Source organism: Nematostella vectensis, chromosome 9, assembly GCF_932526225.1.
Source record: "Nematostella vectensis chromosome 9, jaNemVect1.1, whole genome shotgun sequence".
NCBI classification, from domain to species: domain Eukaryota; kingdom Metazoa; phylum Cnidaria; class Anthozoa; order Actiniaria; family Edwardsiidae; genus Nematostella; species Nematostella vectensis.
Window position 1 is genome coordinate 14,759,815 of NC_064042.1, and position 15,009 is coordinate 14,774,823.

A 15,009-nucleotide genomic window follows, 5' to 3' on the forward strand; every position below is an offset into this window, starting at 1 on the left:
CTCGTGTATTGGTGCTTTAGTTGGAAAGAAGCGGTCTTTACGAATAGATATTTCATCGACAGCGTAGAACTTACTGTGGCTGTAGCAATGTATAGTCGATATAGCAGAAATATAAACCTTTTTTAGGCTACCTGCATAAATGCCAGTCAACTGGAGACTACTTGCATAAATGCCAGTCAACTGGATGCTACTTGCATGAATGCCAGTCAACTGGATGCTACTTGCATGAATGCCAGTCAACTGGAGGCTACTTGCATGAATGCCAGTCAACTGGAGGCTACTTGCATGAATGCCAGTCAACTTCAGGCTACTTGCATGAATGCCAGTCAACTGGATGCTACTTGCATGAATGTCAGTAAACTGGATGCTACTTGAATAAATGCCAGTCAACTGGAGGCTACTTGCATGAATGCCAGTCAACTGGAGGCTACTTGCATGAATGCCAGTAAACTGGATGCTACTTGCATGAATGCCAGTCAACTGGATGCTACTTGCATGAATGCCAGTAAACTGGAGGCTACTTGCATGAATGTCAGTAAACTCGAGGCTACTTGCATAAATGCCAGTCAACTGGAGACTACTTGCATAAATGCCAGTCAACTGGAGGCTACTTGCATCAATGCCAGTCAACTGGATGCTACTTGCATGAATGCCAGTCAACTGGATGCTACTTGCATGAATGCCAGTCAACTTCAGGCTACTTGCATGAATGCCGGTCAACTGGATGCTACTTGCATGAATGTCAGTAAACTGGAGGCTACTTGCATGAATGTCAGTAAACTCGAGGCTACTTGCATGAATGCCAGTCAACTGGATGCTACTTGCATGAATGTCAGTAAACTGGATGCTACTTGCATAAATGCCAGTCAACTGGAGACTACTTGCATAAATGCCAGTCAACTGGAGGCTACTTGCATCAATGCCAGTCAACTGGATGCTACTTGCATGAATGCCAGTCAACTGGATGCTACTTGCATGAATGTCAGTAAACTGGAGGCTACTTGCATGAATGCCAGTAAACTGGAGGCTACTTGCATGAATGTCAGTAAACTCGAGGCTACTTGCATGAATGCCGGTCAACTAGAGGCTACTTGCATGAATGCCAGTCAACTGGAGGCTACTTGCATGAATGCCAGTCAACTGGAGGCTACTTGCATAAATGCCAGTCAACTGGATGCTACTTGAATAAATGCCAGTCAACTGGAGGCTAACTGCATGAATGCCGGTCAACTGGAGGTTACTTGCATCAATGCCAGTCAAATGGAGGCTAACTGCATGAATGCCAGTCAACTGGAGGCTACTTGCATGAATGCCAGTCAACTAGAGACTAACTGCATGAATGCCAGTCAACTGGAGGCTACTTGCATGAATGCCAGTCAACTGGAGGCTACTTGCATGAATGGTAGTCAACTCGAGGCTACTTGCATGAATGCCAGTCAACTTCAGGCTACTTGCATGAATGCCGGTCAACTCGAGGCTACTTGCATGAATGCCAGTCAATTTCAAGCTACTTGCATGAATGCCAGTCAACTTTAGGCTACTTGCATGAATGCCAGTCAACTGGATGCTACTTGCATGAATGTCAGTAAACTGGAGGCTACTTGCATGAATGCCAGTAAACTGGAGGCTACTTGCATGAATGTCAGTAAACTCGAGGCTACTTGCATGAATGCCGGTCAACTAGAGGCTACTTGCATGAATGCCAGTCAACTGGAGGCTACTTGCATGAATGCCAGTCAACTGGAGGCTACTTGCATAAATGCCAGTCAACTGGATGCTACTTGAATAAATGCCAGTCAACTGGAGGCTAACTGCATGAATGCCGGTCAACTGGAGGTTACTTGCATCAATGCCAGTCAAATGGAGGCTAACTGCATGAATGCCAGTCAACTGGAGGCTACTTGCATGAATGCCAGTCAACTAGAGACTAACTGCATGAATGCCAGTCAACTGGAGGCTACTTGCATGAATGCCAGTCAACTGGAGGCTACTTGCATGAATGGTAGTCAACTCGAGGCTACTTGCATGAATGCCAGTCAACTTCAGGCTACTTGCATGAATGCCGGTCAACTCGAGGCTACTTGCATGAATGCCAGTCAATTTCAAGCTACTTGCATGAATGCCAGTCAACTTTAGGCTACTTGCATGAATGCCAGTCAACTGGAGGCTACTTGCATGAATGCCGGTCAACTGGAGGCTACTTGCATGAATTCCAGGCAACTTGAGGCTACTTGCATGAATGCCAGTCAACTCGAGGCTACTTGCATGAATGCCAGTCAACTTCAGGCTACTTGCATGAATGCCGGTCAACTGGAGGCTACTTGTATGAATGCCAGTCAATTCGAGGCTACTTGCATGAATGCCAGTCAACTTTAGGCTACTTGCATGAATGCCAGTCAACTTGAGGCTACTTGCATGAATGCCAATCAACTGGAGGCTACTTGCATGAATGCCAATCAACTGGAGGCTACTTGCATGAATGCCAGTCAACTGCATGAGTGGCACCAACACGAAAAGGGGCGGGGCACAATATTTTTCCCTATAGACTTTGTCCAATAGACTTTTTCCTATGGGCATTTTTCTTAATACTATTTCCCATAGACTTTGTGGTCTATGATACACTGGAGCGAGCAATCTTGAATTTCTATGAAAATGAGAAACGAGAGCTCCTGGAGCCTATTAAAACTGCTACAAAAGATGGAGAAAAACCGGGTTTGTATGATATTTTTCAATACATGGAGATATCTTTGATATGATATCTTTTACTATATAGGAATTGTTACGCCGCAAAATGTAATAACTAACACAAAATGTAATCTCAACACGAAATGTAGTAACTTTCAACGTAAAATGTAATAACTTTCAACGCAAAATGTAATTAATGTTTAACGCGAAATGTTATAATTTTCAACGCAAAATGTAATAACTTTCACCGAAAAATAAAATAAATGTATAACGCGAAATGTTATAACTTTCAACAGCTGATAAAAAAAGGGAATGAAGTTTGTGATGACATACCCTTAGCCCCACCATTTACCCCTTAACCACCCCTCCCTACCCCATCTCTCCTTTTCCCTCCCCCTAGCCCATCCCTCCTAACCCCTAGCTCACGCATCCTCTACCCATGCCTTACCGCCCTCACCCCTAAACCACTCCTCCCTAGCCCAAAGCTCCTTACTCCTAGCTCACGCATCCCTTACCCATTCCCTCCTTGCCCCTCTTACACCTAAACCAAGCCTTATCCCTAGCCAAAAATAAAAATAAAACACTCACGCGCGTTTTCATCACTGTTCACGGTGTTGTCGAAGTCAACGTCAAAGGAGAAGGATTTCTTCGACCACAAACTCCCCATGGATGCTCGAATGCTCACCGAAGTTTTTGGAGATATAATGACAACTTTCAACCCGTCTTATCCGTTAAAATTTGAACGTTTTGGAGATGCCGATCCGGAGAAAGACCCTGAGTTTATGAAGCACGTGGAAAGTTGTTATTCTGCTGGCACTCGAGACGCAGTCAACAATAACAACAGAGATACCCGAGACAGAGTCAACAACAGAGACACACGAGACCCAGTCAACAATAACAACAGAGATACCCGAGACAGAGTCAACAACAGAGATACCCGAGACCCAGTCAACAACAGAGACAACCGAGACCCAGTCAACAACAGAGACAACCGAGACCCAGTCAACAACAGAGACACCCGAGACCCAGTCAACAACAACGACACCCGAGACCCAGTCAACAACAGAGATACCCGAGACCCAGTCAACAACAGAGACAACCCAGACCCAGTCAACAACAGAGATACCCGAGATACAATCAACAACAGACACCCGAGACCCAGTCAACAACAGAGATACCCGAGACCCAGTCAACAACAGAGATACCCGAGACCCAGTCAACAACAGAGACACCCGAGACCCAGTCAACAACAGAGACACCCAAGACCTAGTCAACAACAGAGATATCCGAGACCCACTGAACAACAGAGACATCCGAGACACAGTCAACAACAGAGATAATAATAATATAATAATATCAGCATTTATATAGCGCCTCATCAATAATTGCCCTAGGCGCTTTACAATTAAACATTACACATTAAAAATTAAAAATCACCCTGACAATACATTGTGTCTAATAAGAAATGTTACATTTATATGTAATGTATAATTAACAGTGATATTAAAAAATGATTTTTAAACTAATTATAAATTAAATGCTTCTTTAAAAAGGTGAGTCTTAAGGCATTGCTTGAAAGTATTAGGATTTTGTATTGTCCTTAAGTGAAATGGCAACTCATTCCATAGTTTAGGAGCCGCAATCGAAAAGGCGCGGTCACCATAGGTCTTCAAATTGCCCCGTTTGACCTGAAGGTATTGTTGAGAAGCAGACCGTAATGATCGGGAACGAGTCTTATACTTGCATAGATCTTTAATATATAGTGGAGCCATTTCATTGAGAGATTTAAAAACGGTCAGTAAAACTTTAAGAATTATCCGGTACTTTACTGGTAACCAGTGGAGATCTTGCAGGATAGGTGTTACATGCTCAGTCTTTTTTGTTAAGCTGATAATGCGAGCAGCTGTGTTTTGAATAAGTTGTAATTTATGAATTTGGTAGTCAGGTAATCCATAAAGGAGGGAATTGCAATAGTCTAGTTTTGAACTGATAAAGGCATGTATAAGTATTTCTGTGGAATTCTTGTCAAGGTACTTCCTAATTTTGCCAATATTTCTGAGGTGGAATATTGCAGATTTACATACTGTTTTGAGATGATCTTCAAAAGAAAGATACTTATCAAGAATTACTCCCAGATTCCATGCAGCGGAGGCAGGTTTGATGATTTCATCAACCACCTTTACATGTTCAAGACTTGGGGCAGGACAGAACTTGGAGGAAAAAAGAATAAGTTCTGATTTATCATGATTTAGTTTTAGCCCATTATGCACCATCCAGGCATTGATCTCATGAACACAACATTCAACTTTAGTTTTAGCCATCAAAAGTTCATCTTGTGAATTACCTCGAAAAGAAACGTAAAGTTGTGAATCATCCGCATAAAGGTGGTATAGAATGCCATGTCGTGCTATGATCTGAGCAATGGACGAAGTATAGGCAAGATAGAGTAGCGGGCCTAGGACAGAGCTCTAAGGAACACCTCGTTCCAGGCTACGCAAAGATGACTTGCAGTCCTCAACCCGTACATACAGTTTGCGGGATGTAAGGTATGAGCGGAACCAAGCGAGAACATTGCCAGTCAGGCCATAACTCAATGAGACACGTGAAAGAAGAATTGAATGATCAACGGTATCAAATGCCGCAGGTCAAGCAGTAGCATCAATACCGAGTTTCCACCATCAATGGCACGTAAGATGTCATTCTGCACCTTAATAAGAGCTGTTTCCGTGGAATGGAATTTCTTATACGAAGATTGGAGGGAAACATCCAAATTATTGCTAATTATATGCTTTGTCAATTGTTCAGCAACAGCTTTTTCGATCACCTTAGAAACCACTGGTAGGTTAGAGACTGGACGAAAGTTAGGGTAAAATAGGTAATTGGCATTGTGCTATTTCAATAAAGGGTGAAGTTCAGCAACTTTCATTGGGTCAGGCATTACACCTGATGAAAGCGAGGCATTAACAATCCTGGTTATTATAGGAAGGAGTGTACTAAAGCATCCATTTAAGAGAGAGGCCGGCAAAGGATCAAGATTACAAGACTTCGATATAGGCTTGTGAGCTAAGATCTCAACATCATCTTCCGAAAGTACATCAAATTCACTCATTTCCACTGTACACGTATGGTCACACTAAGGAATAATAGGAAGGAATAAAGATACCCGAGACCAAGTCAACAAGAGAGACACCCGAAAACCAGTCAACAACAGACATCCGAGACCCTGTCAACAACAGAGACACCCGAGACCCAGTCAACAACTGCATTACCAGGGCAAGCAATGCTGGCGGCTACATAGACAACGATGGCAACTACATGGCTACGTGTGACACAGTCCTAAACAACAGTCCAAATGTGCTACCAATCACAGGGAACAAGAGACCATCTCTTGATTATAATAAAATATGCGGAATCACATAAACAATTTCGAGATTCGGTCTGAAAATTTGGCATCCAGCATATTCTTGACAGACTCACACGAATTTTGTTGATCAATTGTCATCAATGTTTGTTTTATTAGAGAACTATCTAGCAATTTGATATTCAAATTCAGGCATTTTACATAGTGAGAAATCGAGCTTGCAAGGGCACCATTTCAAAATAGTCCACAGAAACTGTTAGGTTTCATTCTGGTTCGCCACTAATGATATGTGTGATTAGATATGATTGTGAGTTTGTATAGGAGGAGGTTGCATTACGGATTGCACATTAGACAGTACTGTTGTCTATTTAATAGGCTTTTGTGTTCCAATTCAATTAGCTAGTTTCCTTTTATTGTACATTGCAGACCGGTTTAATTAATGTTTGTGCTATTTTCGTGACCCTATTCAAATTATTTGAAAAGAGACTTGTGAAACTGTCTCTCGTTTATGTATAAAAGCAACCCCAAATCCTTGTAAAAGTCAGTCAGTAGACATGGAAGGATTCACAGTGTTTTAAGTGTCACAGTAATCTTTGTATTTTAAGTTGTTTTTCTCAATATTTTATGTTTTTCTTTTTTGTAATTAATGTTTTTTATGTATTTCTATGTTTTATTGTATCGTAAAATAAACGCATGTAAGTCTTGTCTAATTCATCATTCAAGCAATACGATGTAGGAGAAAGCCGAGGAACCGAGATGGAAGAAGCGTTTACCGACGAGAATCCGGGGCGGACGTTGGAAGAAGCGTTTACCGAAGAGAATCCGAGGCGGGCGTCGGAGGCAGCGTTTATCGAAAAGATTCCGTTTCAGACATCTGAGGCGGTATTTACCGACGAGAATCTGAGGCGAACGTCGAAGGTAGCGGCTACGGCACTCAGGCGGAGGAGAGCTGTACTAGTAGGAGAGGTGACAAAAAGATCGGCTGAACTAAGACTATTGCTGGCAGCTACTGATGATAGACGAGAGCTGAGTGATTGTTATAATCGTTATGAAGAAGCCTTTAAGAAGTTCATGGACGATCACGAGAGGTGTATTGTTGAAGAAAAGGATGGCGTCAAAGCTAAGCAGATGGAGAAATCCTACAGAGAATCTTTAGAGACAAAACAAGTGTTGGAGACTCGAATAGCGGCGTTGGATGTCGGATCTTGAAGAAAGGAAACCGGAAGTAAATGCGTGGCTACAAGATGTCAATCCCGTAACCAAAATTTCCGATAGTGCGCAACCTGTGGACCCTTTGGATGGAGGTAGCGAGAGCAATTCGCCAAGGCCCTTCTCCTCCAAGACTGGAACTTCTAAAATTCTCCGAAGACCCGCTAGAATTCGCCGCGTTCAAAACCAACTTTAGAGAAAAAATCGAGAACCAGGCTCAAGACGATTCTGAGAGACTTACGTATCTACTATCTCAGTGCATTGGAAAAGCAAGGGAAACGATTGCAGAATGTATTAACTTACCGGAAGGACAAAAGTATTTGAAAGAATTGGAATGTCTCACGTGCAATTACGGAAGACCGCACGTGATTGCAGATGCGTACTTGAAGATCCTTACTGAGTTACAAATTCGCTGCGATGGTGCGTCGTTGCTGGACATTGCACGCCGTCTTGAAGATATTGATAGAGTAATGCGGATGCTGGGAGATGTGTACTACAATCGGATCAACAACGAGGAAGTTATTGTTCTGTTGTTGAAAAAGCTTCTCGATGATTGTCTCAAGAGAAGGTGGGCGGAGCGTGCAGGCGATCTGATTCTGGCAAGAGGTTTTGTAACTTTCGAAGATTTTGTGAAGTTCGTGCGCGCTGTTGCAGACAGGATGAACAATCGCTATGGCACGGAACTGAAAACACTGTTGAATCAAGGCGACAAGGTTAAGTCAAGTAGCACACCTGCAGCAAGTCAAGTAATACACTAGCAGCTGAGAGTGAGAAGACGAAAGATGAGAGGGCCAAGCGTAGTTCTCCAAAGTGTCATCAATGCGACGGTAAGCATTCAACGTGGAGATGTTTCGCATTCAAGAAACTGTCTGTTGAAGATAGATGGAAGGCGGTAATCAAGAACAAGCTATGCAGACAATGCTTGGATAACGGTCATTTCACAAAAGATTGTTCCAGAGGCTTCACCTGTAGACGGCGACTGTGGAAAAGAACATCATGATCTTCTACACACAAGTGACGTGACAGCCAAGAGTTCTCCAGTAGACGGATCGTCGATGAAATGAGAGTATGGGGAAGAGACGAACCCTACGCATTAAGGACGATGCTTGGATGGACGGTCTATGGCCTGATGGGATCAAGTAGTTCTAATGAAGCAGAGGCCACTGAAAACACAAGTACAGTCTTCTTGACTTTTCGAGAGTTCGAACTACAGACGACAGCTGACTTAATTGAGCATGGCCCTTCAGTCGAGGACAGATTGGCGGACGGGATCATGAAAAAAACCTAGCGCGTCTAGTCAACGGACACTACGAAGTCAAGTTACCGTTTCGTCACGACCCTCCAGGGTTCCCTGATAGCTATCCTACTGCTAAAAAGAGACTGGAGTACCTTAGACGCAGGTTTGAAAAGGACCCTCTTCTTAAGGATCAATACGGAGCAGTGCTAAAGAAGTATGAGAGCGAAGGCTCTTCAAGGCAAGCTCCAGAGCAAGAAGTACACGAGATGAAAAGGCATGGAAGGCTATGGTAGCTACCACATCATGCTGAGTGGCAAGAGAAAAAACCGGACCCGAGAGTTGGCTTCGACTGCGCAGGTAAGATCGGAGGAACGTCGTTAAATGAAGAGCTAATGCAATAAGGTCCTGATAACACAAACAAGCTCATCGGAGTATTCTGCGCTTCCGTGTTGGGTATATAGCCGTAGTAGCAGATATAAGAAGAATGTTCCACCAAGTGCTGGTGTTACACCAGAGGACAGAGGAGCGCTGTGTTATCTATGGTGGCCGGATGGTGATCTATCGAAAGACCCCAAGACTCACCAAATGTTAGTAGACATTTTCGGTGCCAAGTCAACGCCGAGTGTTGCAAGCTTCGCTCTTCGCCGAACAGCTAGAGACAACGCAGACAACTTCCCCTCTGAAAGCCTTGAAGCCTAAAGGATCTCCACGTTGATGATCTACTGAAGTCATTCCAAAGTGCAAGTGAAGCCACCGCCACCAGCAGTCAACTCTGTGAACTCTTAAATATAGGAGGATTTGAGCTTACTAAGTGGTTGTCGAACAACTGAGAAGTGGTGCAGACGTTTCAACCAGAAGATCTGGCACCGGGTTTCAAGGACCTTAATCTGGACAGCGATAGGGGGTTTCGGGAGAGTGATACGCACTGAACTACACCACTTTGCAGATGCATCACAAGATGATGGTTATGGAGCAGAGACGTATCTTCGCCTCGAGAATAAAGAAGTTCGAATCCATTGCTCGTTCGTATTTGGAAAATCAAAAGGAAAGCCTATCGGAAGTTCAATTACGGTTTCAAAGCTAGAGTTAACAGCAGCAACCCTCCTGACCCAGATGAACGAGCTAAAACTGAAAGAGCTAGAAGGAAGAGTCAACGTTAAAGAAGTATTATATTGGACGGACTCCACGATTGTCATGCGATATGCTGTGAATACAAAAAGAAGATTACAACATTCGTCGCCAACCGTCTAGCACTTATCAGATAGAGGTCCGAACCAAGTGAATGGCGCTACGTCAAGTCTGAACACAACCCAGCAGACTACGCTTCAAGAGGCTTGTGTGTTTCAGATGAAGACAAGCTAACCATATGGAGAAAAGGACCAGACTTTCAACGGTTGCTGTGGCCATTCGAGGAGGAGGAGGGTGTGAAGAAGAAGACGTCGATGCAGTGTGCTGTCTCGTCTGAAGTGGACTCTGAGAATCGATGTTTAAGCGCTATTCAACATGGACAAAGCTTGTATGCTGCATCGCTTGGCTAAGACGAAGTGTCGTAGCATTTCGTCATCAGAAATATCGGAGTCATGAAGAGCACACGGGATTAGAACCATTGAAGTTGGAAGAGCTTGATGATGGAGAGAGGCTGCTGATCAGGAAAGTCCAGACGATTGAGTTACATGAAGAGTTGGAGAAGATTCGGACATCAGCTAAGAGAAGCCGGTTCGCAGCTCTTCGTGCCTACTTGGAAGAAGGATGTATGCGTGTTGGTGGCCGTCTCCAACATTCAAGTGTTTCTCATGATGAGAAACATCCTTTCATCCTACCAGGCAGACGCCCGTTACCGAGGTAATAGTGAGGCACTATCATCTGAAGAATGGAAATGCGCAGCGAGTCATCATGGTGGTGTTTGGGAGAGGCTTATCAGATCCACAAGACGAATTCTGAACTCCGTGATTGGCTAGAGACTTGTAAAGGAAGAAGTGCCGACGACACTTCTAGTAGAAGTAGAGAAGATTCTGAACGATCGTCCAATCACCAAGGTGTCCAGGGATCCGACTGATATGGAAGCTCTAACTCCCTCTCATATTCTCCTACTGAGAAGAAACCCGGGTAAGTCCACCTGTACGCTCGAGGCAACAGACCTGTACAAGGATCGCTGGAAACAAGCCCACCTGCTGGCAGAGGAATTCTGGAATAGCAGCAGCGACAGAAATGGTTGAACCCGACACCCAACGTCAATGTTTGAGATCTAGTGCTCATAGTGGACAAGAACATACCAAAGGGAAAGTGGCCGAAAGCTCTTATAACGAAAACCTTAACAGACAAGGCTGGAGTTGTACGCAGTGTAACGGTCAAGACCGCAAGCGGCATAGAGATGTCAGAAAGCTTTGCCTATTGGAAGAAGAACTAATCAAAAGGATCGATGAAGAAGCTTAGAGTAAGACTGAACAGAGTCAAGCAGTCTTAGAAGGGGGACGGTGTTAGGTTTCATTCTGGTTCGCCACTATGATATGTGTGATTACATATGATTGTGAGGTAGGTAGCATTACGGATTGCATATTAGGTTGTAATATGGTCGGAGATCCTGATATACTACAAAGTTTTACTTTTATAAGATTTGATAATAGGTCGAAATGGCAAAATTCATCCAAATGGTTCTGGGTTTTAAAGTAATTTTCATTAGTTGAAGGTAGAAAGCAGCATAAATCTCCATACACGCACTGCCATAAATTACGTTTTTGTCTTACGACCAACTAATTTTAAGTATTTATGTCTAACTTTTTTTAATCAATGCGTCAATACTGTAGGCGGATTCTTAAATCAAAAACAATAAAAGACTGAAAAAAATACAAAAAACCCTACAAAGTTGTTTATTAAAATTATATGTAACTAATTAAGTTTGAAGCGTTGAGCGGGAAATTCGAATTAAAATTAAAGAGCTCACCAACAACTTCAAACGCGAATTTTGAAGTCCTCTACATTTGGGTGTTTCTCCCGAAGCCTTCGCATTTGCTCATCCAAAAGACTCTGTTCTTCTTCTGTCGGATGAAACAAGTAGTTTGTTTAATGGTGTTGCGCGTTGGTCATACAAGTGTCCAATATTCATAGGTTACTCACCACTGCATGGTTTTTTGCTAGTGAACGGTTCATTGTTATTGGACTTCCTTTTCTTGGATGGCATTGTATCCATCCAGAATGTCACTTTCCCGTTTTTCATAAGTGACATTTCTTCCGCGAGTTGGACCTGGCTCCATATCGTAAACCGACGGTTGCCCTCACCGAAATACCCAAGCTCGAAGTCTTCGTCCTCCGCCTGTGTCTCCTCTTGGTAATTCTCAAAAATGTATGTCTTAAGTTCCGACACATGACTAAAGCGTGGGGCACGCTTCAGTTCGAAAAGTTTCGAGCTTCGCTTGTTTTTTGGATCTAAGACTCTCAAACGGATATCGACTTTATCAGTGTCCATCACGCTTTCCTCGTGGGTGAACACTGTAGATCATTTGCATAGAAATATTGTAATACCCATAGCCCCTTTCGGTCGTAGAACTGCCATTTGCCATTTGCACTGACAACGTTTTTTGAAATAGGTGTATACATATGTATACGCACCGCATGGGTATTCGTATCCACGGAAGTATGTAAATGTTTTAGGTCGTAGTACAACGACCGCCGTCCCCAAAGACAATTCCCTCTTTGTGTTCATTATCATTATTATAAAAAACTGGTTAAAATCAGAAATAATGTGGATCACACTTGACAGTAATAAGAATTTTCTTCGGTGTATACAAATAAATGAGCTTACACAGCAAAATCGTCATACAAATACTCGCCCAAAAACTTTTCACAGAAGTGTAAAACATAGTTGATTTTTCTCCTCTTTTTACAAAGAATTTGTGAAAAGAAAACTTATTTGTTTTTATTGTTTTTATTTCTTTTATTTATATATTGCTTTGCTCTTGACAATGACGCCGTTTTACTGAATAATTAATAAAACACTAATTATAATAATTCTTTGTCTCTATTTTTTAGATAAAAATACTTATAAGAAGTCTCAGCACATTTTCGGCACTCACTCAGAACACGTCGTTTGGAAGGGAATCCTTCTCTTCGAGACTTGAAGGTATTTGTATTATTGTTGATAGCCTTTTGTGAGAAATTTAATAACGAAACTTACGTAGCTCTATAGTCTCAGGATAATAATATATAAAGTTTAATACGCTAAGGAAATAAGTGTGCTTCACATCTCTCGGAAGAACTGAGAAACTAGAAAACTCCACAACCACATCTTTTACGATCCTCAGCTGAAAAGGGGCTACTGGTTTTTACTTTGAAATGATAGCGCAACGAGAAGGTCTAATTCAAGCATTTCATGTAGCGAGAAACCGAACTGGCAAAGGCGCCATGTCGAAATCGTCCACAGAGCCCTTTTTCTCTCATTGTGCCGAAGGCACAATTTACGTTCAGACCTTCGTAGTGGGGAATAGTATCAAGAAATATTGATTGTTTTGGCCAAAATTTACACCTATTTTCAAATGTACGCAGAATTCCCGGTTTCCAATTCTGTCATTGGACATAAAACCTAGTAGTATATGCTCGTTTTTTTGGTGGTCGTTTGTGCGGTGGATATGACGGTGAATGAGACGGATGTGTCGGTGGCGTGGCAGTTGGGATGTGGCGGTGTGAATTGATGAGAGACTAAAGATCCGACGACGGTGGGGTCTACCACGGCGGTAGGAAGTGGCGAATAACACTTGGATTCCCTCGCGCGGCTCTCGACAAGCCTTTTACGTAGCCGGTCTCTACAACGTCATTCACAATGTTTTGCCGTCGCACGGACAACGTAAGTTTTCAAAGCTAAAAATTTAATTTATTTTCTCGAAAAAAGTCCTGAAAATTGTAACAAATTGTTAATAAACTATCCTCAATTTTATTTAAGAGGTTAAGGAAATAAAACAAATCATATTTTCCTTTGTTTACAGGATATTTCCACATGGCTAATCAAAATGCAACCAGCGAGCCGGCGGCGAAAAAGCGAAAGTAAATAGATTGGACAATTCTATGTTTTAAGTGATGAGAAGGGCTATTTTTGGGGTAGCAACGATGTAGGAACGATTGTGTATGAGTGGTACTTTCTGTGATGTATGGTTAAATAATGATTGTCTTTGCCGCTAAATTTAGAAAAAAAATAAGAGGATAACTTACATGACTAAATCAATTGTTTCGTAAGCATTTCAGTTTTGTTTACGTTTTTTCTTAACTTTTTATACCCTTTGAATGGTCAGAAAAACACGAGGAATGCCTAATACAGGAAGTACTCACTCTCGAACCGTTCAAAGAAAAGAAGTATTTTGAAGGGGACAAATCTGGGAAGAGATATCAGAAAATTTAAAATCGCTGCGTGTGCCTGTGTTCAAATTAAACAAACGGTCGGTAAGAGCGGTTCCAGCTGCTGAGTGAAAAATTTAAAAAGAAGATGAACGAGAAGCGAATAGCATCTGGTATAGAAACAGACCTGTCTGAGTTACGAAGAAGGAGAAGGAAGTGAGTGAGGGCACGGCAAAAAGCAGCTGCGAAAAAAGCGAGCAGAGGAGATGAGGAGGAGGGGATGGCGAAACGAAAGCGTGAAGGAGACGACTCAAAGAAACCAAAAAAGCACACTTTTCCTTGGTGGTAGGTATAGCTGTCAGGTAGGCCCATGGCCTCGGCGAGAACAGGAATATGGTGCTTTTACGTCCGGAACTCTGTCAAGGACTCTGCTTCATCGACATCGTCTAGAGAGAAAGCATCATCTTATATATTCTTTTATGTATTAGCATCGTACAGAAGGATAAATTCATCGTCATTAACAATATCATCCGTGTAGGCATCGACGACCACCTCTCGAGCCTGGCAAAAGGATCCATGTTCGTTAAATTTGAGAGAATCCGAGCGAAAAAAACATACAGCCGTCCCAGAGAAATCTTAATGTTTACATTTCGCCTGACGACCGCAACGTCGGTCCCAGTCCGCTCGCGCATACCGCCCGGCGTCGTAGACACGAATCTTAAAGTCTCTACTGAATAAATTGTGGCCGTGTTATTGACGATGAGCGTACGTGCTAAAGAACGGTGTAAAAAAGGGCGCTATTCGGGTTGTTGTATTTAAGGAAAAGAATAGAAAGTCTAAATAAAAATTAGAAATAGTTATTTTTGTTAACGCGAGATGTCGCGGTGTTAATGGAAGAGAATGAATGAAATGTGGCGGTGTTATTGTCGATAATCGATTCTGTGCTGGATAAAGAAACTCTTTGCCGGCTGTTTCGACGAAGTAAGAGGGAACGAAATTCCAACTCAACCGTTTATTATAGCGGAAGAAAATGGTGCAGCATCGTTTAAATTTGTGGAACATTTTTGAAATTTGGCACAGTGATAGAGAATCTCGCACTGAGCAATTCTAGATATGGACCCACCCCCAAAAATGTATACTTACAGTTTTATAGAGGTTTTATAGAGGGTGCGCGCCCTCGTGTGGTGCACAGGTA

General features: G+C 42.6%; 1 protein-coding gene and 1 long non-coding RNA gene across 2 annotated transcripts in view; both read left to right on the plus strand.

Annotated features, from left to right (window-relative positions):
* Positions 1–15,009, plus strand: part of LOC116605551 — a 74,422-nt gene that overhangs the window by 35,821 nt on the left and 23,592 nt on the right. The window contains exon 10 of the mRNA XM_048732113.1: positions 12,519–12,609. Coding sequence (XP_048588070.1) covers positions 12,519–12,609 — 91 coding nt within the window. The remainder of the gene's footprint in view (positions 1–12,518; positions 12,610–15,009) is intronic.
* Positions 12,616–14,633, plus strand: LOC125572160. The gene is made up of 2 exons (XR_007313624.1): positions 12,616–13,329; positions 13,469–14,633. It is a non-coding gene; the product is annotated as an uncharacterized LOC125572160 (long non-coding RNA).